The sequence below is a fragment of the Rutilus rutilus genome (assembly GCF_951802725.1).
Source record: "Rutilus rutilus genome assembly, chromosome: 13".
NCBI classification, from domain to species: domain Eukaryota; kingdom Metazoa; phylum Chordata; class Actinopteri; order Cypriniformes; family Leuciscidae; genus Rutilus; species Rutilus rutilus.
Window position 1 is genome coordinate 20,607,420 of NC_140218.1, and position 22,457 is coordinate 20,629,876.

At 36.8% G+C, this 22,457-nt stretch overlaps 3 protein-coding genes across 4 annotated transcripts; all 3 read left to right on the forward strand.

Annotated features, from left to right (window-relative positions):
* The first annotated feature begins 1,216 nt into the window (after positions 1-1,216).
* Positions 1,217-5,151, forward strand: hspb7 (heat shock protein family, member 7 (cardiovascular)). The gene is made up of 3 exons (XM_084427302.1): positions 1,217-1,713; positions 3,225-3,358; positions 3,443-5,151. The coding sequence occupies exons 1-3, from the start codon at positions 1,542-1,544 to the stop codon at positions 3,620-3,622; spliced, it is 486 nt and encodes a 161-aa protein (XP_084283428.1). The 5' UTR covers positions 1,217-1,541; the 3' UTR covers positions 3,623-5,151.
* Positions 5,152-5,287: 136 nt separating this feature from the next.
* Positions 5,288-14,056, forward strand: zbtb17 (zinc finger and BTB domain containing 17). Of its 2 annotated transcripts, none has more exons than XM_084427300.1 (15): positions 5,288-5,417; positions 6,342-6,590; positions 6,959-7,120; positions 7,216-7,554; positions 7,641-7,730; positions 7,818-8,074; positions 8,212-8,354; positions 8,502-8,802; positions 9,827-9,914; positions 10,009-10,125; positions 10,679-10,799; positions 10,887-11,017; positions 11,099-11,377; positions 11,530-11,619; positions 13,328-14,056. In XM_084427300.1, the coding sequence occupies exons 2-15, from the start codon at positions 6,386-6,388 to the stop codon at positions 13,660-13,662; spliced, it is 2,658 nt and encodes an 885-aa protein (XP_084283426.1). In that variant the 5' UTR covers positions 5,288-5,417; positions 6,342-6,385; the 3' UTR covers positions 13,663-14,056. The 2 variants fall into 2 exon arrangements, with proteins under 2 accessions (XP_084283426.1, XP_084283427.1); XM_084427301.1 differs by having other exon boundaries at positions 7,219-7,554.
* Positions 14,057-16,190: 2,134 nt separating this feature from the next.
* Positions 16,191-21,999, forward strand: ddost (dolichyl-diphosphooligosaccharide--protein glycosyltransferase subunit (non-catalytic)). Its single transcript, XM_084427303.1, has 11 exons — positions 16,191-16,500; positions 16,718-16,828; positions 16,924-17,010; positions 17,100-17,203; positions 17,878-17,972; positions 18,054-18,147; positions 18,252-18,400; positions 19,354-19,501; positions 20,618-20,738; positions 21,206-21,312; positions 21,426-21,999. Exons 1-11 carry the CDS (start codon positions 16,263-16,265, stop codon positions 21,573-21,575), a joined length of 1,404 nt encoding a protein of 467 aa, XP_084283429.1. The 5' UTR covers positions 16,191-16,262; the 3' UTR covers positions 21,576-21,999.
* The last annotated feature ends 458 nt before the right edge of the window (positions 22,000-22,457 follow it).

Consider the following 22,457-nt stretch of genomic DNA (forward strand, 5'->3'; position numbering starts at 1 on the left):
CTAGATTTAAGGTTGTGAACAACACAGACTCCAAAGAAATGCCTAATATTTTAAAACATCCAATACTTTAAATGCTATTAACATCTTAAGGGATAGTTTACCCAAAAAAAGGAAACTAGTGTCAGCATCTACTCACCCTCATGTCATTCAAAACTGTTGGTAACCAAACCGTTTTGGTTTTCATTGTATGGACAAGAAGAAGAAGAAAAAAAAACCTGATACATGTTTAAAATATCTTCTTTTATGCTTCACTGAAGGTTTAGAATGAGGGTTAGTAAATATTAAATAATAATATAATTTTCTTTTCTTTTTTCTTTCTTTTTTGAGTGAATTATCACTAAATGGGTACCAAATAAGTTATCAGCTGATATTAAAGATTTTTTTATTTATCAGTATTGGACAGTATTGGATATTTAATAATTTCCTCTTTTTTACATTCAGATTATCTTTGCTGTCATCTAACACTCACTTAAATCTTTTAAATTTCTAATAATAAAAAAATAATGCTGTTAAATGTAATCTTTAGCAAAATAAATATACATTTTCATGTGCATTATGCCTATATTCAAGTTTAGCATTTTATTTATTTATCTATTTACACAAAATTTAACAGCAGCCATTTATTTGACCCTAGCATAAAAGTAATTATTGGCTTATCAGCATCAGTCTGAAATGTAATATCAGTGCATCCCTATCTTAAACAACTCATGAAAAGGAAACGGAAAATACATGCAATTTCTGTAATGAGGAGCAAACCTCTAAAATGTCTATTATTAGCAGCTCTCCTCCAAAAACAAATGCCTCCTAATCCGTTTTCCTAACGTCATCTGTCCCTCAACGTCACTCTCTCATTGACATTCCTTCCATCTTTCTGTTGATCCTCAGTTTGAACTGTCATTCCTCAGCATTGTTGTTTATGCAGAGATGAACACCCTCGGGACCTGTGTTTACTGTAATTTTCAGATTGACAGGCATCGCAAGCCTCTGACGCCTGCATTTGTAAATCACGGCAAATTGCTGTGGATGGCAGGCTGGAGAAAAATGGATGGAGAGCACACAGAACGGGAGAGAGGAAGAGAACGGCTATTTCAGGGAGCGAGTGTCTGGAATGCCAGCTGTTGACTCAAACCCCCCCCCCCCCCCCCCCCCCCCCAATCTCTCTCCCTTTCCTATCTTTGAGTCTTTGTCAGAGCCCCTTTCTCAACCTCAAGTCCTCATCACACAAAACTTTTCCGACCACAGAGCCCCTCTCCCTCGCATGATAATTATAGCACACTGTCATCCTACAATTAACACACACACACACACACACACACACACACATAGAAGAAGCTAGACCCACCATATAAAAGACAGCAAGACAGACAATAGCCACTCCAGGGAGACACAGCTAATACAAACAGGCTTGAGAGTGGATTCATACCATGCTTTAAAAAAGGGCAGGGACCAAAACTACCTCATTTATAAACTCGGTGCTCTGCGTATCAATACAAAGCCCTGACTGGATATCAATTTGAGGCAAACAAACCATCTAAACACTAATGAGTGCGACCAACTCCTCTGCCTACCGGTCGGAGCGCAGTTACCACCAGAAATCATCCTCCTCATCTTCATCCTCAACCTCAACAAACCCATACATGGAGAAGAGCCGGGGACTCTTTGCTGAGGACTTTGGATCTTTCATGTGTCCAAAGGATGCTTTGGGATTTCCAAGTGAGTTATTAAGGCTGGTTTCAGTTCTTTATGGATCTATATAGCCTAATGTATCTTTATCAGTTTTAACTCCTTAAACATTTTTGTTTTGGATGAGAATCAGTATTTACTGGATATAGTCACATTCTAATTATACTTTTAAAGACTGTACGTAAAAAGTGGGCACTGACTGTACAAATGTGTCAACTGCATGAGGCCTGAAAATGTATTTATGGTAGTATATGAATTTCAAGACTGCACCAGACTTACTTGACTTGAGATTTGACCGTTTGTCTGTGTGATATGTATGTGAGGGCAGATGTATTTAATATTTACAGTTGCATCTTGGTAACTGTAGAAGTATGTAAAAACAACAGATTGCTCACATGCTATACAAGGGCACATGGGGGGCAGAGAAAGGGTAAATTAAGGAATGTTTTGGGCCAGAGCCAGTGCTGTGACTTCACTGTTGGGGAATGACTCGAGGGCGATCTCTTGCTGAGCCTGATTTATGGATATGAAGTCTGAGATTCATCAAGGCAAATTTTCACACATCATTAGAAGGATATTAATGAACAGGAATGCCCATTTGTAACATAGTGGTGTTTTGTGTAACATAACAGAGTATATTCATTACTGATTGCTGATTTAATTAACTCTGGTGGTATTCAACAAATTTTATGTTGTGAATTATTTTTTCATGTTTAATTTTTACTTCATCAGAATGGTACGAAACTTGATGGCTTATGTGGCACCTGCTATATAAACACACAAGAAATGGACAATAATGACAATGGATAATGTCAAAATATATATCCAAGTGGGAAAACTAATAAAAGTAATTATATCTGAAAAGACTTCAATAACTAGTTAGTGAAAATATATACATACAGGTGAATATTGTCCAGAATCATGAAATCCTCTAAAAAATAAACCCCAAAATATTAAAGAATACATATGCTTTGCTAAAAATATAGTATTAGTACATCCCTATCATTAAAAAAAGTTATGCTTATTTTCTTGACCCAGAAGTGAGGAATAACAGGGTTAATACTTTAGTTGATAGTTTCAGTCACATTCAGAATGCATTTAAGTATAGCATGAGTTTGTCATTGAAAATAACAAAGACAATCTTGATTTGAGTTGACTTTATTTTTTAATCTTGGCTGTTTTAAGCTCCCAGTAAGAAAAAAAAAGTCCATTACGATGTAGGCTACAAAACAATCTGCCTAGCTACAAGATGAAAACTGCGACAATTTTACTGTAATAGACCTATTAATATATGATGTCAATTTTAACCACAGTCTATAATTGAGACGCAAGCTGACACCAGTTACGCTTGTATGTAAACATAAAAACATGTTTACAAAAAACATGAAAGTAGTGCCGGAGGAGCGCAAGGCATAGACAACAGTGAATATTAGGAAATATCAGAACCCTTAATGGTGCGACTGACCAATCAGAATTAAGTATTCCAGAACGCTTGTGTAATATATTTCAGATATCACATTCGATTTTTTGTTTTCCTTTAGACAGAACAGGGACAGTTGGAAACATCAAGACTCTGGGAGACACATACCAATTCACAGTGGATGTCCAAGACTTCTCACCTGAGGATGTGATAGTCACCACCTCAAACAATCAGATTGAAGTTCATGCTGAAAAGGTAAATAGATACAGGCCTCTGTATAATACAACTGAATTGTTCAGAATATCATTAATTCCCTTATGTGTGCATTTTGTTCAACAGCTTGCTACTGATGGGACAGTGTTGAACACTTTTACCCATAAATGCCAACTACCAGAGGATGTGGACCCCACCTCAGTCAAGTCATGTTTAGGGGCTGATGGGACTCTCACTATAAAAGCACAGAGAAACACTGCAAAACTAGAGCACGCACAGACGTTCCGCACAGAGATCAAAATTTAGATCTTTCCCCTCCTGCTGTATCTGTTTCCCTGTGATAAATGACCTTGAAAATATAGTTACTTAGTCCTGCTTTGTCATTCCTCCATGACCTTCTCTCATTTCTTCTCATTAGACTTGGATGGAATTGAAGCCTGTCATATGTATTCAAAACATTCAAGACAAATGCACTGCTAACTTCAATTCCCTGCCAACTGTATATCACCTTACAATATACGTACAGTGGGGTCCAAAAGTCAGAGACCACATTTAAAATCTGTGATTCAAAAGTTAAAACTTAGAAAGAAAGAGAACATTTTAGGATTTTGATAGTAGGAAAGAAAAATTATAGATATTTAAATGAATAGGAAGTGTTTCAGATTCTGCTCTATACCTGTGTCACTAATCAAGTAAACAAATTTGTTACACTAATCATGTGACTCTTTGTACAGGTGGCTAGATGTTCTTGCGTTCATTAAAGCTCAAGATGTTTTATCAGTCATTCTCAAATTATGAAATAAAAAAGGACAAACCAATATTCTTGAAAAAAGATGTCTCTCACATTTTTGGAGCTCACTGTATGACAAACAATCTGAACAAATAATGCAACTCGTTCCCAAATGGTGAGAAACCTATTTATTGAGCTGATTGTTATTGTTATCAAAAGGTACATTTTCTAAATGTTAAATTGTTGTGTTGTGTGATTAAAACCACTTTAGAAAAGAATAAACCAGAACACCTTTGATGAATATTTTGAGCTTTGTGAGTCAGTGATTTGGTTCCTGTCCACTTCCATTAAAGTGGACATCATGAGCAAATGGCAGGTACTCTGAGTACTTATTCTATAAATAGAGTCTGCTGTTATTATTCAGTCTTATCATGAACTATTTTTATGCTTTGTCATCCATCAACCTGTCACTGTGCTGAACCAGATACAAATGTATGCAAATCAGTTGTACATAAAACAGATTATTATTTCGTTCAAAATTGGATATTAAAACTAAAAAAGAAATTATCCTAAAATGATCTGATGGACTGGATTTTGCTGGTCTCCCGGCCGTTTTAATCTAGTCTTTGCTGGTTTAGTTGAAAGGTCAGCTGGTCTCCAAGCCTAACCAAATGAAAAATGCCCAAACCCCTTTAAAACCAGATTGGGAGAGCAGCTAAAACCAGAAAATCAGCCGGTTAAGGGATTGTTTTTCAGCATTCAAAGTGTATATTAATATTCTAAATTCTTGAGGAAATATGAACATTTACATGAGATTAAAAATGTAGCAACATACAGATGTAGCTACTTAAGTTCTTAAATGTGAATTGGGAACAAGCGTAATAAGCTTAAATTATAAGTAAAGCAGCTAAATAGCAGAAATAGGTCTGCCATTTTTAGCCTAAAGCTACATGGTAATGGTTCACTGATGGTTTGGTTAATGACTAAAATGTGCAATATTATAACTGTCCCTTAGATTTGCATCAATTCAAAACATATTTTGATATGGAACCCGTGGTGGTGTTAATGACCCAATTAATAAACTAGCTGCTTTTTGTTTTATGGATATTTCCTTACTCTGGTCTTATTACTAGCTCACTGTATTTAATAATAGCTAAAGTTCGCCGTCATGTGGTCAAAACAGTTACAAGAAAAGTCCGCGCATGCGCTATGGTGTTTAACTTCCAGCCATTCGCTCGGCCACTATCAATCGATCAGAGAGCGGAAGATGGCGGCGCGACGAGGCTGAGCAGTGAGATCGATCACCGAAACACTCGATTGGACGGGATCAGCTGAAGTCAGGGAAAGCTAGAAACTCGTCCATTATTTAAGGTAAAGAACGTCAAACATGACCCGATCATCGAATTGTTTTAAGGCTACTTTTCAGGCAAGTCTCTTACGAACGCGCAGCTAAAATAAGCAAAGAAGAAGGAGGATTATAGCCCGCCTCTGTCAGCGCCATCTTGATCCAGCAGGGCCAGGCACGCTGAATTAATCCCGGAGCTAAGAGAGACAGAGAGGACTCATAATCAATCCGCAACATCGTCACATTCTTGTTGGGTTATTGCGCAGTTACTCTCCAAATCACTAGACACATTTACTCGTTAAAGCCAGACATCCAGACATCATTGTGCTCGAATCGGCTGACAATGACAGTTTGAATTAGACTGCAGGACAAAATGTCCCGAGCGAGCTCGAGATAAACGCTTCAGTGTCGCACAGAAACACACGGACTGTTAATGATGTTTGTTTATTGAAGTAAATAACGTCTGTAGTCTGTTGGATGATTAATGTTTGGCAATATACACGCACTGAATCATAATGAAAATAAAGCACCATAGAGGGATGGTTTTGTACTGTGTATTAGATATTCCACAGATATTCCATTAGATATTAGATGTTCAGATATAGCAGTACAGTTGGATGAGGTGTAGATCATAACACAAAAATAAATATTCAGTTTTAGCACTTTTTTGTGAAAGTACTTAAAAAAAATACAATTTAAATTATGGCCATCATCACTAATCTCTGCATCATTCAGATAGTTGTTTTTAAACTTTTACATATGGTAAAATTCACAGGGACTGGGACAGGGACATAATTGATATGAATGGCTTGGGACAAAGTTGACCAGACTACGGCCGTGGTTCACCTCAATTTGTTTACATCCTTACAACTGGGGCATTTAGTTTGTAAGCCTCAAATGCAAAAGCAGCAATAGTGCAATCATTTTTTTTCTCCTTTTTTTATGAATAGGATACTGTGGCATAGTCTAAGTGCCATAGTCTGCTCCATCCGCTATGGACTTTCCTTGGCATAGTGGGAAAGTCCTAGGGCAACTTAATGAACAACGTCAGTTGGGTCTTCTTTGTGACTGCACTTTTGTGGTGGATGGAGTTGACTTCAAGGCCCATAAGGCTGTGCTGGCGGCATGTAGTGCTTACTTCCGCACACTCTTTTTGGACCAGAAAGATGTTGTTCATCTTGATATCAGCAATGCATCAGGTAGGCTTGCATTCTTACAGATAACTTTTATTAAAGGGACTGTCCACCTAAAAAAATTAATTTGGTCATCAATTACTCACCCTCATGTTGTTTCAAATGCATTTCTTTCTTTCTGTGGAACACAAAATAAAATATTTTGAAGAATGTTGGGAAACAAACAATTGATCTCCATTGTATGGACAAATAACTTTTTTTGTTCCACAAAAGAAAGCCATACACTTTGAGGGTGAGTAATTATTTTTGGGTGAACTATCCCATTAATCTGGTCTTTTGTGGTTAATCATATGTAATTCAATTTGAACATTTCTCTGCTCTTTGTTTGTTTGTTGTTTTCTGCCTTTGTCTAATGTATTCAATGTTGTATTCAGGTCTTGAGCAGGTCCTTGAGTTTATGTACACCGCAAAGCTGACTTTGAGCCCTCAGAACATAGAGGACGTTCTTGCTGTGGCTACTTTCCTTCAAATGCAGGAAATTGTCAATGCTTGTTCAGCTTTTCAGTCCTTGACTGTTCCTTCATCAACCAAGCCTGGTTAGTGCAGAGCTCAGATTATCATATACTGTTAGTTTAAGAAGGTACTGAAGTTATAAATCTATAAACCCTTTCTCATTTGTGTTCATGTAAAGTAGTAGTAACTGAGGAACAGCCGAGATCTGTGAGGAATCCGAAGGATGCAAGTTCCCAGGAGGAGCAGGAGAGTCATTCAGTGACTCCGAATGTGGTTCCTGAAGTGAAGGAAACTCCCTCGCAGTCAGAAACAACAGAAACCCAGGAGGCTGCGAGTAACATGACTGAGAAACAAAGCACAAAGTCTCTGAGAGCTGTCAGCAAAATTAGTAGGCCGTCTAAAACAAGGCTAAAAAAAGCCATGGTCTTGGATAGCAAGACAGAAACAGAAGAAGAGAAAGCCACAAAAGAGATTCCACCATACCAAGATGACCCTTCTGACACAGACTACACTCCTAGTTAGTGTCCATTCTCTCTACTCGTAACGATTTTGTTAATGTTAACCATGTTTCAATACTTGTGTGACACTATACTGCTCCTACAGAACTCTCACAGAGGATGGCGGCTAAACGGTCATTTGTTAGTAGAAGGAGAAGCAAGTCGAAATATGCAACCGTTCACACGTCTACGCAAGGTAAATTCTGCCGTCTATAACTATGGTGTACATTCACCTTATATTTTTATGTTTAGGTTTCATAACTGTTAACATTTTTGCTAAAAGTTGATGATGCAGAGGAAAGTGTGTCAAAAGCTGAGAGCATGGAGAATGTGGTACAAGAAGAAGATGGAGAGGATGAAGACGAAGGAATGGAGGAGGAGGAGGATGAGGAGCAGGAAGAAGAAGAAGAAGAAGAAGAAGAAGAGGAGGAGATGGACACAGAGGATGGAGAAATGACAGGTTCGGAGGGGAAGCTGTCTGCTTCCGCAGCTGAGCGCAGTGAGTCCAGAGCATATGGCTCCGTCACACACAAATGTGAGGTGAGAGATTCTTCAATTTTGTAATCCTTATTGTCTTTGTCCTTTAGGTCTGTTTGTTATACCAGTCAAAATTATTGACTTTTCCCCTGTCAGGTTTAATAGTTCTATTTTAATTATAGTTTTTCTGATTCTTGCAGGACTGTGGGAAGAAGTTTACACACACAGGCAACTTTAAACGTCACATGCGCATTCACACTGGTGAGAAGCCGTTTAGTTGCAGAGACTGTGACAAAGCTTTCTCAGACCCAGCTGCCTGCAAAGCACATGAGAAAACACACAGGTGAGCACTATATTCATACAGTCTAATGCTCTTCCTCTACAGTCTCATCTGACTTGTCAATCGAAATAAAGTAAACCATGTTTACAGAAAAACTTCACCATGTGCAGTTTTCCTCACACACGTTCTTACACGTTTCTGTTTCTCCAGTCCTCTAAAACCATACTGCTGTTCCACTTGCGGAAAGAGTTATCGGCAAATCAGCCTGCTGAACCTACACAGGAAGCGTCACACGGATGAGGCGCGGTACAGCTGTGAGGACTGTGGGAAGCTCTTCACCACTTCTGGAAACCTGAAGCGGCATCAGTTGGTGCACAGTGGAGAAAAACCCTACCACTGTGACTACTGCGAACGGGCCTTTTCTGACCCCACTGCCAAGATGCGACATCTAGAGACCCACGACACTAACAAAGGTCACAAATGTCAACACTGTGACAAGAAATTCAACCAGGTGAGAGATCCACTTAAACTGGTGTTAAATTTAACCACTATTGTCTTTATAAATGTAATTAGAAAAACCTTACAGTCTTATAATGATGTGTGTATTATAAATATATACTGTACCGTTCAAATGTCTGGGGTCAGTCATTTTTGAGGGACTCAAATTCATTCATTAAATTCAACACGGTTTCCTCAAAAATCTTAAGCAGCACAGCTGTTTACAACATTGATGATACTATCAAGAAATGTTTCTTGAGCAGCAAATCAGCATATAAGAAAGATTACTGAAGGATCATGTGACACTGAAGACTGGAGCAATGATGCGGAAAATTCAGCTTTACCATCACAGGAATAAATTACATTTAAAAAAAACAGCTATTTTAAATTCTAATATTTCACAATATTACTGTTTTTATGATAAAACTTAACAATAAGGTCTCTTTTGTTAACATAAGTTAATGCATTAGTTAACACAAATTTACAGTGAGCAATATATTTTATAGCATTTATTAACCTTTTAATGTTAGTAAAAATTCATATTCATGTTATGCATTAACTAATGTTAACAGATACAACTTTTGATAAAACTTATTAGTAAATGTTGAGTGACAATAATGCGCGTAGTTCTACAATAAGTGCTGTAGAAGTATTGCTCATTGTTAGTTCATGTTTGTAGTTAACTACAATGTTAATGTTAACTTTTTACTAATGTTAACTACAAACTAGATACAATTAAATAATAATAATAATTTATATATCTATTGTTAGCATCACAACAGAATGTTATACTCTTTTGGTTTTTATATATTATATGTAGAAATAATCCTTTAATAATATTATAATAATTCTGTGAATATAAATGTAATATAATAAAAATATAATACAATTTGCAGACAAAATGTATAGATTATAACATATTATTGAAATTATTTTATAGCCATTTCTACAACAGCTGAGGACACATCATTTTTTGTTATTGAGGCAGAATGCACAGTAATAACTGTGAACAAATAATATTTATTTATTTTTTCTAGTTGGGGAACCTGAAAGCACATCTGAAGATCCACATTGCAGATGGGCCACTTAAGTGTAAGGAGTGTGGGAAACAGTTCACCACCTCAGGTGAGATTTACACATTGGGACAAGTTATGGCATTTTCACAGCAATATATGCATGCGCAAAGGAATTTTAATGTCCCTCCATGGTCTGTTCACAGGCAATCTGAAGAGACACCTGCGTGTGCACAGTGGTGAAAAGCCTTTCATCTGCATGCACTGCCAGAGAGCCTTTGCTGACCCTGGGGCCCTGCAGAGACATGTGCGCATCCACACAGGTATAAGCCATTTTTCATGTCCTCAGTCACAGTTATCTATAAAGAGAGGACCCTTTTACAAAGTCTTGATTTTGTTTTGAATGTTCATGCTTGAATATCAGTCTGTAACACTGTTTAGTTCTGGTCTCTATGAAGCCCTGTCTTCCGAAAAGTGCAGTGTGCTCTGATTGGTTGGCTGGATTAGTGTGTTGTGATTGGTCAACCCCTTCAAGTGTGTTTTGGAAATGTCACACCCCTTACCATAACGCATTAGATCTGGGTGGAAAAAACAGCATCTCTTGGAGATAGCGACAACACACTACTAACGCAACTCAACCAAATGAGGAATATTGTGACATGCACGTTCCCAGAAGAAAACTCAAGACTACAGTCGAGGTGTTTCTGGGAGTTCATCAACAGTGCTTACTGATATAGAGCAGACTTTGTGCTTTGTAACTTTGCAGGACTTTTTCATGCTCAAACAGCAACATTACACACTAAGAGTTGAAAATGTAAAAAAGCATAATTTTCCAAATCGAAAGTTGATTTGAATGTCTTTCTCTGACTGTTTTAGGAGAAAAGCCCTGTCTGTGTCTGATTTGTGGAAAAGGCTTCACACAGGCCAGTTCACTCATTGCTCATGTTCGCCAACACACTGGGGAGAAACCGTACGTGTGTGACCGCTGTGGAAAAAGGTATTTGAGACACTGCATAAATGATTTTGCATAGATTCACAATAGCACAACACTTTAAATGTTCAATTTGACTATCATACCTCAAAGGTTTGTCCAGTCCAGCCAGCTGGCCAATCACATCCGTCATCATGATAATATTCGACCACACAAGTGCCACACCTGTAACAAAGCGTTTGTCAATGTGGGAGATCTCTCAAAGCATATCATCATTCACACAGGTAAGATGCAACATTTTTTATAATTGAGCCTTTTCTTATGCAGTTCTCTCTTATGTGCTTCTAACGACTTCTTGGTTACAGGGGAGAAACCTTTCCTGTGCGATAAGTGTGGCCGAGGATTCAACCGTGTGGACAATCTGCGTTCCCACGTGAAGACGGTGCACCAGGGGAAGGCGGGCATGAAGAGACTGGTGGTGGCTGAGGAGGATGACGACGACGACGAGGAGAAGCTGCTGTCTGACTCTGGCCCGGGCTCAGAGCTCGACAGTAATGAAGTCAACATCGTCACGGTTACTACAGAAGACATAGTGACTTTGGCCACAGAGGCTCTGGCTGGCAGTGCCGTAGCACAGCTCACGGGTGAGAGAATGTGACAGAGGAGTGTGATAAAACTGATTATTACACTGCGCCTTGTAGAAAGGTGGTTCTAAGTGCATTTGCTAAATCTGAGTGTCACCATAATGGCACTTGGATGGTCTCCTAATATTATTTGTTGTTCTTGACCCCTGTAGTGTTGCCAGTGGCAACCTCTGTGTCCGCAGATGAAACTGAAGCACTGAAAGCAGAGATCACAAAAGCAGTGGAGAAAGTCCAAGAAGCAGGTGAGTAATACATCATTTATATACTGTATATATTAGTGCTGTCAACTAATGAATTGCACATTTTTATTAATCGCACCTAAGATATTTTTATATTGTAATACACAATTTCACATTGAAACTCCTAATTAATGAAGAAACGACATAAAGACTGTATTTTTTTAAAAATGTGTAATGACATCTTTTTAGAAAGTGCAATGAATGAAGGCCAGTATCACCGACACCAATACTGCTTCTGATGTCTCTATTAAATGGATTTTTCCTTTCAATTTCTGGGGTGGAAATGAGTAAAAGTTATTGTTTACAATTTTATGTCACCAACATTTTGCATACCAGTGAAATTTCACAATTCTCGATTCCAGTTTTTATACCAACACACAAAAAAACGAATATTAAGTTTGAATATTTTTTTTAAGGCAAGTAAACAATCAGTAATAAAGCAAGAACAAATACACAAATTACAAGTGATAGCACAAATTAATACAAAAGAACATAGATACAAATGAAATAAAGAGTGTTTTCAGGTACAGTACTCAGCAGCATTAACTCTGAAAGTTAACAAATTCAGCAATTACTCTTTACATAGACATATTAGGGTTCTACGAAGATATAATGTTCCAGCAAGTCTGCTTGTTTAATTATCAAAGAAGCATGTAAATATTAATCAGGAAAATAAGATTTTCCTATTAAAGTGATAAAATGTTGTGTTGCAAAAATGAGTACCCCTGCCTGAAAGTTACTAAATAAAACTAAATACAAATTTACTGGAGCAAGTTAAAGGTGTTTTTTTGATCAACAGGTGAGTATGTTGAACCAAAACATTTAAATAAGAGTGTTATATAGAATCATTCTATTGAATCATTCTCAGACTTACTTCTTTGCGTACAAGAGGATTACCACTTAAAGTGTGAAAATATAGCAAAAGTAACACAGAGACTCAAAAAGAATGGACTTGTGACAAGTCCCTGAAACAACCAGGCATTCACTGTAAACTTTAATTTCATGATGTGGGATTTTTTGTTAAGAAAAGAGCAGGAGAAATGACAAGCAAGTGTCTCAGAGCTGGCAAAAGCTGTGAGAAGAGTGACTATTTCATCTCGCACAGAAATACGCTACGTGCAGAAATGAAATGCATTGTTCTTGTCCACACAGGACACAAGAAACTAATTTAGTCTTTTCCGAGGTCCATATTAACAAAATATAGACTTCTGGTAAATCCATACTTTGGTCTCATGAGAGCAAATCAATCATTTGGGATCTAACAGCATCCAAAATGTATGACATTGCAAGGGGGAGGAGTGAGAAGTGCCTGGGCTCCATAGTGAACTTCAGTGGTAGTAAAGGTCTGAGTCCTGAACGAGTGGGGGAGTTGTACTTAATCAGTGGTGTCATGAATTCACACACCATTATGTGACACAAAATCTTGAAATGGAAGATTCTACCTTGTGTTTTTTGGGCACTTTTTCAACATGACAATGACTCTATACATTCTCCCAAGGTAAAAAATCCTTCAGTGAACAAGTATTTCACCCAACCTTTACACACTGTTGGGCACCTGTGGGTGATTTTGTAAAGGCAGGTTGAGCAACACCATTTAAACATCAGGGCACTCAGGCAGGTGTTCCTCCAGGAGTTACACGGATGTGAACATTTTTCATGAACTTGTACACTCAGTGCAAAGCTGAAACAGTGTGCTGATCTATTCCTGCAGATCCCAACACCCAGATCTTGTATGCATGCGACTCATGTGGTGAGAAGTTCCTGGATGCCAGCTCTCTCGCCCAGCATGTGCGCATTCACACTGCCCAGGCCCTGGTCATGTTTCAGGCGGACTCTGACTTTTATCAGCAGTACGCTGGAGACGGCACATGGCAAACCACTGAGCAGGTCATCCAGGGAGGGGAGCTCTTGTTCCGGACACGGGAAGAGGAGAGTGAGGAAGGAGAAGTAGCTCTAGCCCAGCCTGAATCTCAAACTGAGGGAGCAGAGGTGGAGACCAGTTCACAGGCAGAGACAGAGGAGGGGGCTGAAAACCAAGGAGAGTGAGGAGTTTCTGACCTGATTCAACCCAAGGAGAGTTAAAAGGACAAGAGAGATCCACTTGGAGTTTTAGACTGTCACAAAGTGTAATATTTCTCACCAGAGGTATGGTTATTACTGGTTAACACACTATAATTAAACATGCTCATATTTTAAAAATGCTAGGTAGATGTCATAATAACTCAGACCACAGCACTATGTTTGCAGAGCATATTAAAACTACATTGTATAGAGTTAAGTTTAAAAAAAAAAAAAATGTAATTTAATATGAACAAAACTTCATTTGTAATGCTGTCAAACCTTTTAATACTGTTGTCTCCCTGTATATGTCCTCTGCCAGCTCATGTATTCACACCATTGTAGACTGTTTTACTGAGGCCAATTAAACAAATTGACTGTCCTACAAGTTTAATTTTTCAACAAATCAGCTACCGAACTTTTATTTGATTCATTTATTTGTGGTTTGTAGTTTACTCATTTTCCACTTGAGCATAGTACTGCTTCAACATTATCTTTTTTAAATGCATTGTGTTCTAGATAATGGACTATAAAAAAATTGTTACTTCTTTAGATCAGTGAAATTAAGCTACTATTTTTTTGAATATCACAGCTTTCATTGTCAGATTATATAAACTAGTATTGGTGATCAAGGAAATTTTGGTCCAATTCTGTTGGAGTTTATCGAACAGACAATTGGATATTGTATCACAATTAGATACAAAATAAATGAAGCCACATTTATAGTGCAAAACACGGAAAACGTTGCAATTTAATGGTTTGTTAATAAACCTTTTAAATAAATCTTTTGGTTGGTATTGAATAAATGTCTATACCATTGCCAGGAAAGCAAGGCTACTGGATGTGTACCCTAATTTAATTTTCATGAAAATGGTTTATCAAATGCATTGAGACTTGGATTAGAGCTTTAAAAATTGAATCAGCTTCGAAACAACTCTACTTGGACCACATTACAATGCAGGTATCAGAGGTATGCTTTGCTGTTTTAAAGTGTGGTTATTTTCAGTAAAAGGCTTCCAGTGTCATTGATTGCAGTTGTTTCATGTGTCCTAGCTCATTGAGCTTTAGATATAACAACAGACAAACAATTAGGTAAAGGAACAGGAAAAACAGGTGTTGATTATTTGGCTTTTTTTTTCTTTTTCTTTTTTATATATACGTTTATTTGTTTTGGAGCTATTTGTCCCACTTTTTACTCGAGTGAATATTTCTCAGGTTTTTATTTTCTGTATAGGAACATATCCCAGGGCTGAAGAAGGTGGGCGAAGTAGATTCAAATATAACTTGATTTAATAACATAAAGAAAACTCAGGTTGATATCATAATCATACCTTGATAATTTCTGCCATTATTGTCCAAAGATTACATTTATTGACACTATGGCCACTATGGTTAGACAAGGCCAGGATTAGGCCTTAGTTCAATTAGGGCATACCTTTTATAAACGTGCCTTAAAAAAAAAAACATTACTGGTGTGCATCTTGAGACAAAACAATGGCACTGACATATTTTAAGATATGTCAGTGCAAGTTGCTTTCAGTAAAAACAGCTTAAACATGCATTTTAGTCCGGGACTCGCTTCAGCCTCGTCTGTGTGTGAAACCAGTGGCACTATATATGTGGTAAGCTGTTACAATAGAAATTGCAAGCAAAATGTAAAACTTTACATTTACTTTTATGTAAAAATTATGAAAAGTAATTTAATTCATGAAACGCCACACAAATGTAAAATGTAACATTCCGAAACATATATCAAATAAAAGCCAAAGCCTACTAAAGGCTAATATATAAAAAGCATTTTTTTTTTTTTTGCAAAAATAAATAAATAATAATTATATATATATATATATATATATATATATATATATATATATATATATATATGTATATATATATATATATATATATATATATATAGTATAATGGATTAAATAACCAACAGATATATAATTACTATATATAATATCTCCGCACATTCAGTTTTATTCATTTGAGTCATGCTGCCTTCACGTGCTATCGGAATTATTGTAAATAGTAGTTTCCTAGTTAAAAAATTGGACATGGACAATTCAACTCAAGTCAAAATTTAAATGCGATGAGCTCGTATTCACAACGTCAGAAGTGGGAAGTAGGACATTTTCAATAGCATGATAGCATGTGAAGTCAGCATTAATCTACCACACATCGACGCCTGCCCACCGAAAAGCATTGTGTTGTACTGACCTCTGTTGGTCGTAAAATTTTAAAGAAAGATACTTTGTACATAACCAACACAAAAATGCAATATTTTCTTCAAATGTATCTATACGAATAATCAATTAACTCGCATTAATTTAAGTTAAATTAGTTAAACAAATAAAATTAAATTAACAAATATTATTTGTTTGGAAATAAACGTGTACAAATAGTTGTTTCAACTGCATGTACATTTTAACAAATTTCCTGCAAAAGATACATTATGTGCGGACAATGACAGATGTTTAGTCTCATTATAATATTAATGAGTCCATGAGGCAGCACGCGATTGGCTGCAGCTCTGGGTCAGAGTTCGTATCCGCGTTAGCGCTGACGTTGTCCAAAGGAGGAAAATGGCGATAGGTTGCTTGCTGTCAATGAGGGACACCGCGACTATTGCAACATTAACCTGCAAAAGACGGCGTGCTACAATGATTCCCACATTGTCTGGCGGGTTCAGCAAAAGCACTTTGTTTGTTTTATCCGTGGCGTTAATGTTGCAAGTAGTTTTAGGAAACGGAAAGACTCTCGTTCTGGTGGACAATCCCAACATCAGAGACACTCATTCAATCTTCTTCCGCAGTTTAGCAGGTGAGCTGCACATTATAGGATTTTTATTTATTTATTTATTAATTAAAACACTTCAAATTATCACATTAACACCATAAAATAAGTTTAATATGTTCATTTATATGCGATATGAGTTGAAGATGCATGAATATGTGACTCTGATTGAGTAATTGCACCAGCATGCCTGTATTGTACGTTTCTTAATTGTTTGAACCCATAATTACATTGTTGTTCTCAGATCGTGGGTTTGACCTTTCCTTCAAGACTGCTGATGATCCTGGTCTCTCTCTGATAAAGTATGGCCAGTTCCTCTACGACCATCTCATCATTTTCTCTCCATCAGTGGAAGGTGAAGCCTGTTATAGTTCACATTAATTTCATGTCCTGCTGCCATTTTTTATGCTTGAATAACCATCTTATGTTTACAAATTCCCAATGGAACAGATTTTGGGGGCAACATCAACGTAGAGACCATTACGGCCTTCATTGATGGTGGAGGAAATGTTCTTGTTGCTGCCAGCTCTGATATTGGTGAGTGCTGCATTGGTTTTGCAAATGTGTACACATATTGGCCTGTTGATCATGTCAATGTAATCTTTTTACCACTATGACTCTGGCAGGTGACCCTCTGAGAGAGCTAGGCAGTGAATGTGGGATTGAATTTGATGAGGAGAAAACCGCTGTTATTGACCACCATAACTATGATGTTTCTGATCCTGGCGAGGTAAGTAATGGAAAGAGGAAAAATAGAGCTTCAAACAATTTATATAAAATGAAATGAACATGAACATGAAATAAAAATTGACTATTTATTTTCTTAACGCTCTCTTCTAGTATTATTGTCCATGATTTTTCAGTACACTAAATTCAAGTGAGAAAAAGTTTTAGGAATTTCATAATGTAATTATTTGCATAGTCTCTGGAATGTTTTTTGCTTTATCTGATGTCACCTACTGTAGGCTGTTTGGCTTTAACCAATAGTAAGATGGCCATTAAGTCACTGGTTTAGGCCAGGGATGCCCAACATTTTATTTCCAGCCGAATCACTTTGATTTAAAATAATTCCTTAAAGTACCCCATGCATTTTTAAGTTAATATTTCAATAATCTAACATGTTCACTGTTCTCTGATATTGGTTAATGGTCACATGACATGCAGGTAAACAAATACAATTATAATTTTCTTTTTTTTTTGTAACTCCAGTTTTTTGTAATAAAGATATATTAAATATGTGAAATACTTGAGGGTGAACTTGACCTTGGAATTAAAATGGGTTGCTATTTCGAGTTAAATTAATATAGCGATTATTTTACTCTCTTGACATTTACACCGCAGTTTCAAATCTTTGTTTTAAGCCTTATCATGTGTATTAAAGTTGAATTCTTTATTTTTGTACAGCACACACTGATTGTTGCAGATCCAGAGAATCTTCTTAAAGCCCCAACTATAGTTGGCAAGCCCACTGATAAACCAGTCATGTTCAAAGGTGTTGGGTAAGTGGTCTCTTATTACCCTGTTACTTGCTTAATGTAAAAATGTAATTAATCCAATTGCAAGTTACCTCTTTTCCTCAGCATGGTGGCTGACCCAGATAACTCTCTGGTGCTGGACATTCTGACAGGATCCTCTACCTCTTACTCCTATTTCCCTGATCGTCCCATCACACAGGTCAGTGTTTCAAAATGTGGTGCTTGAGAACAGCCAAAATCTTTTAATGTTACATTTTTGATAAATTCATTCGCACTCACCTCCGTTCCCTTTTTGCTTTCCAGTATCCTCATGCAGTTGGAAAGAACACCCTCCTGATTGCCGGTCTGCAGGCAAGAAACAATGCGCGTGTGGTTTTCAGCGGGTCTTTGCACTTCTTCAGTGATGCTTTCTTCAACTCCCCCGTGCAGAAGGCTGCCCCTGGGTCAAAGAGGTCTGTTATGCTGCATTGCTTTATATTCAGACATTAAAATACATCGTGACATTAGGTTGAAATCATATGTATTTCTGATCGGCCAATATGGCCGATGCTGAAATAAAGTTGATAGGCCAAATGTGATATCACGCTATTTATTTTGAAGATATTAAATATATTTACTTTACATATTTACTAAATTTGAAGAAAGTAATTGAAAAATATATAATTCTGAAAAACAATACTTTGAACTTGACAAAAAATACATCTCTAAAATAAACAGATTGAAACTTTAATTAGAAACTTCTTGATTCTCTATTAATGCTATTATAGTATTTTTCACAAATAAAGAGATGGATAAAAACATGAATAAAAAGTAAACGCTGTAACCAGCAGTGCACTCAGTAATCTGATAAATCTGTGTAACAAACAGATAGGACTTATTTACATACAGTAAATGTGACATGAATGATATAGTGGCCAACTAAATATAGCAGAGCATTGTTTGAAGGAAATATCTGAGTATGTCTGTTATATTCAAAGTCTTGTTTAAATGATATAGATGCATATTTGCTGAATGCTGCTAACACTGTATGAGAAAGAATTAGTGTTTGCATGTTTATTACTAATAACAGAAAAGCAAATGTATTACTACATTTTTCATATGCCATTCTTTTTCCTAATTAAGACAGTAACTGTTAAACAAAGACAGTAAACTAATGAAGATGGACAATCTGCCACTTTCGACACTTATTGGCCAAACAGAAAAACGTAATGGCCAATGCTGATCATTAAAAATGCCAAATATTGGCTGATATATTGGCCTTGGCGATGTATAGGTCAACCACTAATATCTATTCTTTTATGTTCGATCAGTTGTGAAGTTAAGGCCTTCAACTTAACTAACTGTGCCATGCTGAAGGTTCTCCATTTGTTTAGCATTTTATAATGCATGATGTGTATATTCTTAGATATGAACAGACTGGTAACCAGGAGCTGGCTGAGTCCCTGTCCCGCTGGGTGTTTAAGGAGGCTGGTGTTCTGAGGGTTGGGGCGGTTACCCATCATCCAGTTGGAGAGAGCACACCGCCTGCTGCCTATACCATCACTGACCTTGTGGTGAGGCATAGCATATATATATATTGCAAATATTTTGCTTGCTAATTCTGAAGGATGTTTTGCTTAGAAATGGACGAACATTCACTTTTCTTTTAAACCAGTCCCTCCAGTTTTTCGCGATTCCGCGATCGCTGAATACAACGCAAAATCAACAAAATGTCGCATTTTTTTGCGATCCTGCATAATTCCTAATTTAACCGCAAAATAATCACAAAAATGAAAAAGACCTCACAAAACATTAAATTATAATCACCCAATTGAAATATCTCTAGTTTAATTAAAGTTTCAATGCATTTTTACGTGGATACAGATGTTGCGGGAAAAGGGGAAACTCCTTTTCCTCGATTTACTGAAGCCTATAATGTAAAACGCATTTTGCAGCTGCACAGCTAGCACAGTGAGTGTCTGGCTCACTCATTGGCTGTGCTGCGCCAACTGCACATCCAATGGTGCGGGCCTATATTAGTCCCCGAAAAACGCCGTTTTAGCAGGTTTAACGACTGAAGCGACAACTTGCCAGGTTACTATAGTGCGGCCGGCTACGCAATACTCGTTCCCTACTCTCAGGGAACTGAGGTTACGATAGTAACCGAGTAGTTCCCTTTCGAACGGTCACTTCGTATTGCGTAGCTATACGCAGTGGGGACGCCATGCAAAGCGCCGCACTATAAGTAACTGGTTGCCTTCTGCAGCTCAGGACCCCTCAACTCAGGATTTACACACAGTTCTACAGTATAAATTACTACACCTGCTGTTAATATTTACATAGGTCAGGTAGAAAAATTGCCCATAGGTTGTTTTGATGAGAATTGGATTAGACCAAAATAAACAAGCTTTATGCATTTTGTTTGTGATTTGTGTCATGTATGACTATTATGCATCTGACATATACTATTATGCATCTGACATATAAATGTGATGTCCTAATTATAAAATTAAAAAAAATCGCTAATTTTTTCACAAATTTCTGGAAATTACCACCACAAAATCAGTCATTTTGATCGCAAAAATCACACAAAAAACTCGTGCAATCCTGGCGGGACTGTTAAAGAAACATAGTATGCACAACAAACAGAGCAATTTGACTTACTACTACTGTCTGCATTCTCTCTACAGGAATACAGCATTGTGATTGAGATGCTGTCTGGTGGAAAGTGGGTGCCCTTTGATGGGGATGACATTCAGCTGGAATTTGTCAGAATTGATCCATTTGTTAGGACCTACCTCAAGAAAAATGGTATGTCATTATTATAAGTGCATGTACACCACTGTTCAAAAGTTTAGGGACAGTAAGATTTATTTATTTTTTATACCTTTGTTCAGCAAGGATGCATTAAATTGAGCAAAAGTCACTGTAAAGACATTTATGTTACAAAAGATTTCTATTTTACATAATAGATGTCTATAAAAACTCTCTATACACAAAAATACACAAAAATGTTTTCAACAATGATAATAAGGATTGTTTCTTGAGCACCAAATCAGCGTATTAGAATGATTTCTGAAGGAATATGTGACACTGAAGACTGGAGTAATGATGCTGAATATTTCACAATATTACTGCTTTGTATTTTTGATCAAATAAATGCAGCCTTGGCTGAGGGTAAGAGATATCTTTCAAAAACATCTTACTGATCCCAAACGTTTAAATGGTAGTTTATGTTAATAATGAATGGCATTAAAAATATATGACTGCTTGTTTAGGTGGAAAATACAGTGTACAGTTCAAGCTTCCAGATGTATATGGAGTTTTTCAGTTCAAAGTTGACTACAACAGACTTGGCTACACACACCTCTACTCCTCAACCCAGGTGAGATTCAAAATTAATTTCAAAACTTTCTGTACATTTCAGGTTCTCAACATTTCCGCAGTGATTTATTCACTCTTGATATTTACAGATTTTGTGTGTGTGTTATTCCACAGGTTTCTGTCCGTCCACTGCAGCACACCCAATATGAGCGCTTCATCCCCTCTGCCTTTCCATATTATGCCAGTGCCTTCTCTATGATGGCAGGACTCTTTGTCTTCAGTGTCGTCTTTCTGCATATGAGAGAAAAAGAGAAGTCTGATTAAAATGAGTACCAGTAATGAGGAGTATAAGAAAATGATGGCAAAAAAAAAAGATGATGCGCTCCAGACCTCTAGCAGTCTTGAGATCTGAATTATGTTGGTATGGGCTCATTTTGGTGAGTTGGATGGTGTGCCATTACAAAAAAGAAATTGTAAATTGTTCTTTGGAGGGGGGTTGGGTAATCTGACAAAATATGTTTTTGGTTTCTGGTTTGCAATTTGGTTATTTAAAGTGATTTTGGGGCACTCTTCTTTTATTTGTATAAAATGCAACTTGAATTGGTTTTTATTCTACAGTGTGCACTGATGTTTCAGCTCTTGCTATGAAAAGATTGTTTTGAAATCTACCATTTGTAAAAAGAGGAATGGATGCTCAAAATGTGGTTGAAACACCTGAAGGCAGTAAAGTTTTAACATTCCACCACTACCCTTTTTCTGCTCTGTTCAGTTCTATCACTTTTGAAACTGCCTGATTCTATTCATGATGGTTTTAGGAGTTATAAATAGTTTTTACACTCATCTCTAAAATGTGGACTACACAGGCAAGTTTATTTTATTTGTGACCTTATTCCATTAAATTCTTAAATACATGGGATAGTGATGAATGTGACAATAGAGTATACAAATACTGTTTATACACATAGTATGCATAATCATTTTTTAAAATACTTTAATTGATACACTACTGTTCAATTTTTGGGGGGTTTAGAATTGTTTTTGGTTGTTTTAGAAAGAAATCTATTGTGCTCAGAAAGGCTGCATTTATTTGATTAAGAATAAATTAAAAACTGTAATATTGTAAAATATTATAATTACAATTTAAAATAACTTCTATTTCTAGAAACAATATTTCAATTTTAAAATGTCATTTTATCCTGAGATGGC

What these genes read in the sequence shown, in the direction of transcription:
- hspb7 (XM_084427302.1), top strand. Translation starts at nt 1,542, where the DNA reads ATGAGTGCGACCAACTCCTCTGCCTACCGGTCGGAGCGCAGTTACCAC. An exon ending in GGATGCTTTGGGATTTCCAA is followed by an intron (nt 1,714 to 3,224) that starts GTGAGTTATTAA and finishes GTTTTCCTTTAG; the next exon opens with ACAGAACAGGGACAGTTGGA. An exon ending in TTGAAGTTCATGCTGAAAAG is followed by an intron (nt 3,359 to 3,442) that starts GTAAATAGATAC and finishes TTTGTTCAACAG; the next exon opens with CTTGCTACTGATGGGACAGT.
- ddost (XM_084427303.1), top strand. Translation starts at nt 16,263, where the DNA reads ATGGCGATAGGTTGCTTGCTGTCAATGAGGGACACCGCGACTATTGCA. An exon ending in TTTCTCTCCATCAGTGGAAG is followed by an intron (nt 16,829 to 16,923) that starts GTGAAGCCTGTT and finishes CCAATGGAACAG; the next exon opens with ATTTTGGGGGCAACATCAAC. An exon ending in GCTGCCCCTGGGTCAAAGAG is followed by an intron (nt 18,401 to 19,353) that starts GTCTGTTATGCT and finishes GTATATTCTTAG; the next exon opens with ATATGAACAGACTGGTAACC.
- zbtb17 (XM_084427300.1), top strand. Translation starts at nt 6,386, where the DNA reads ATGGACTTTCCTTGGCATAGTGGGAAAGTCCTAGGGCAACTTAATGAA. An exon ending in TCCTTCATCAACCAAGCCTG is followed by an intron (nt 7,121 to 7,215) that starts GTTAGTGCAGAG and finishes GTTCATGTAAAG; the next exon opens with TAGTAGTAACTGAGGAACAG. An exon ending in CGTTCACACGTCTACGCAAG is followed by an intron (nt 7,731 to 7,817) that starts GTAAATTCTGCC and finishes TTTTGCTAAAAG; the next exon opens with TTGATGATGCAGAGGAAAGT.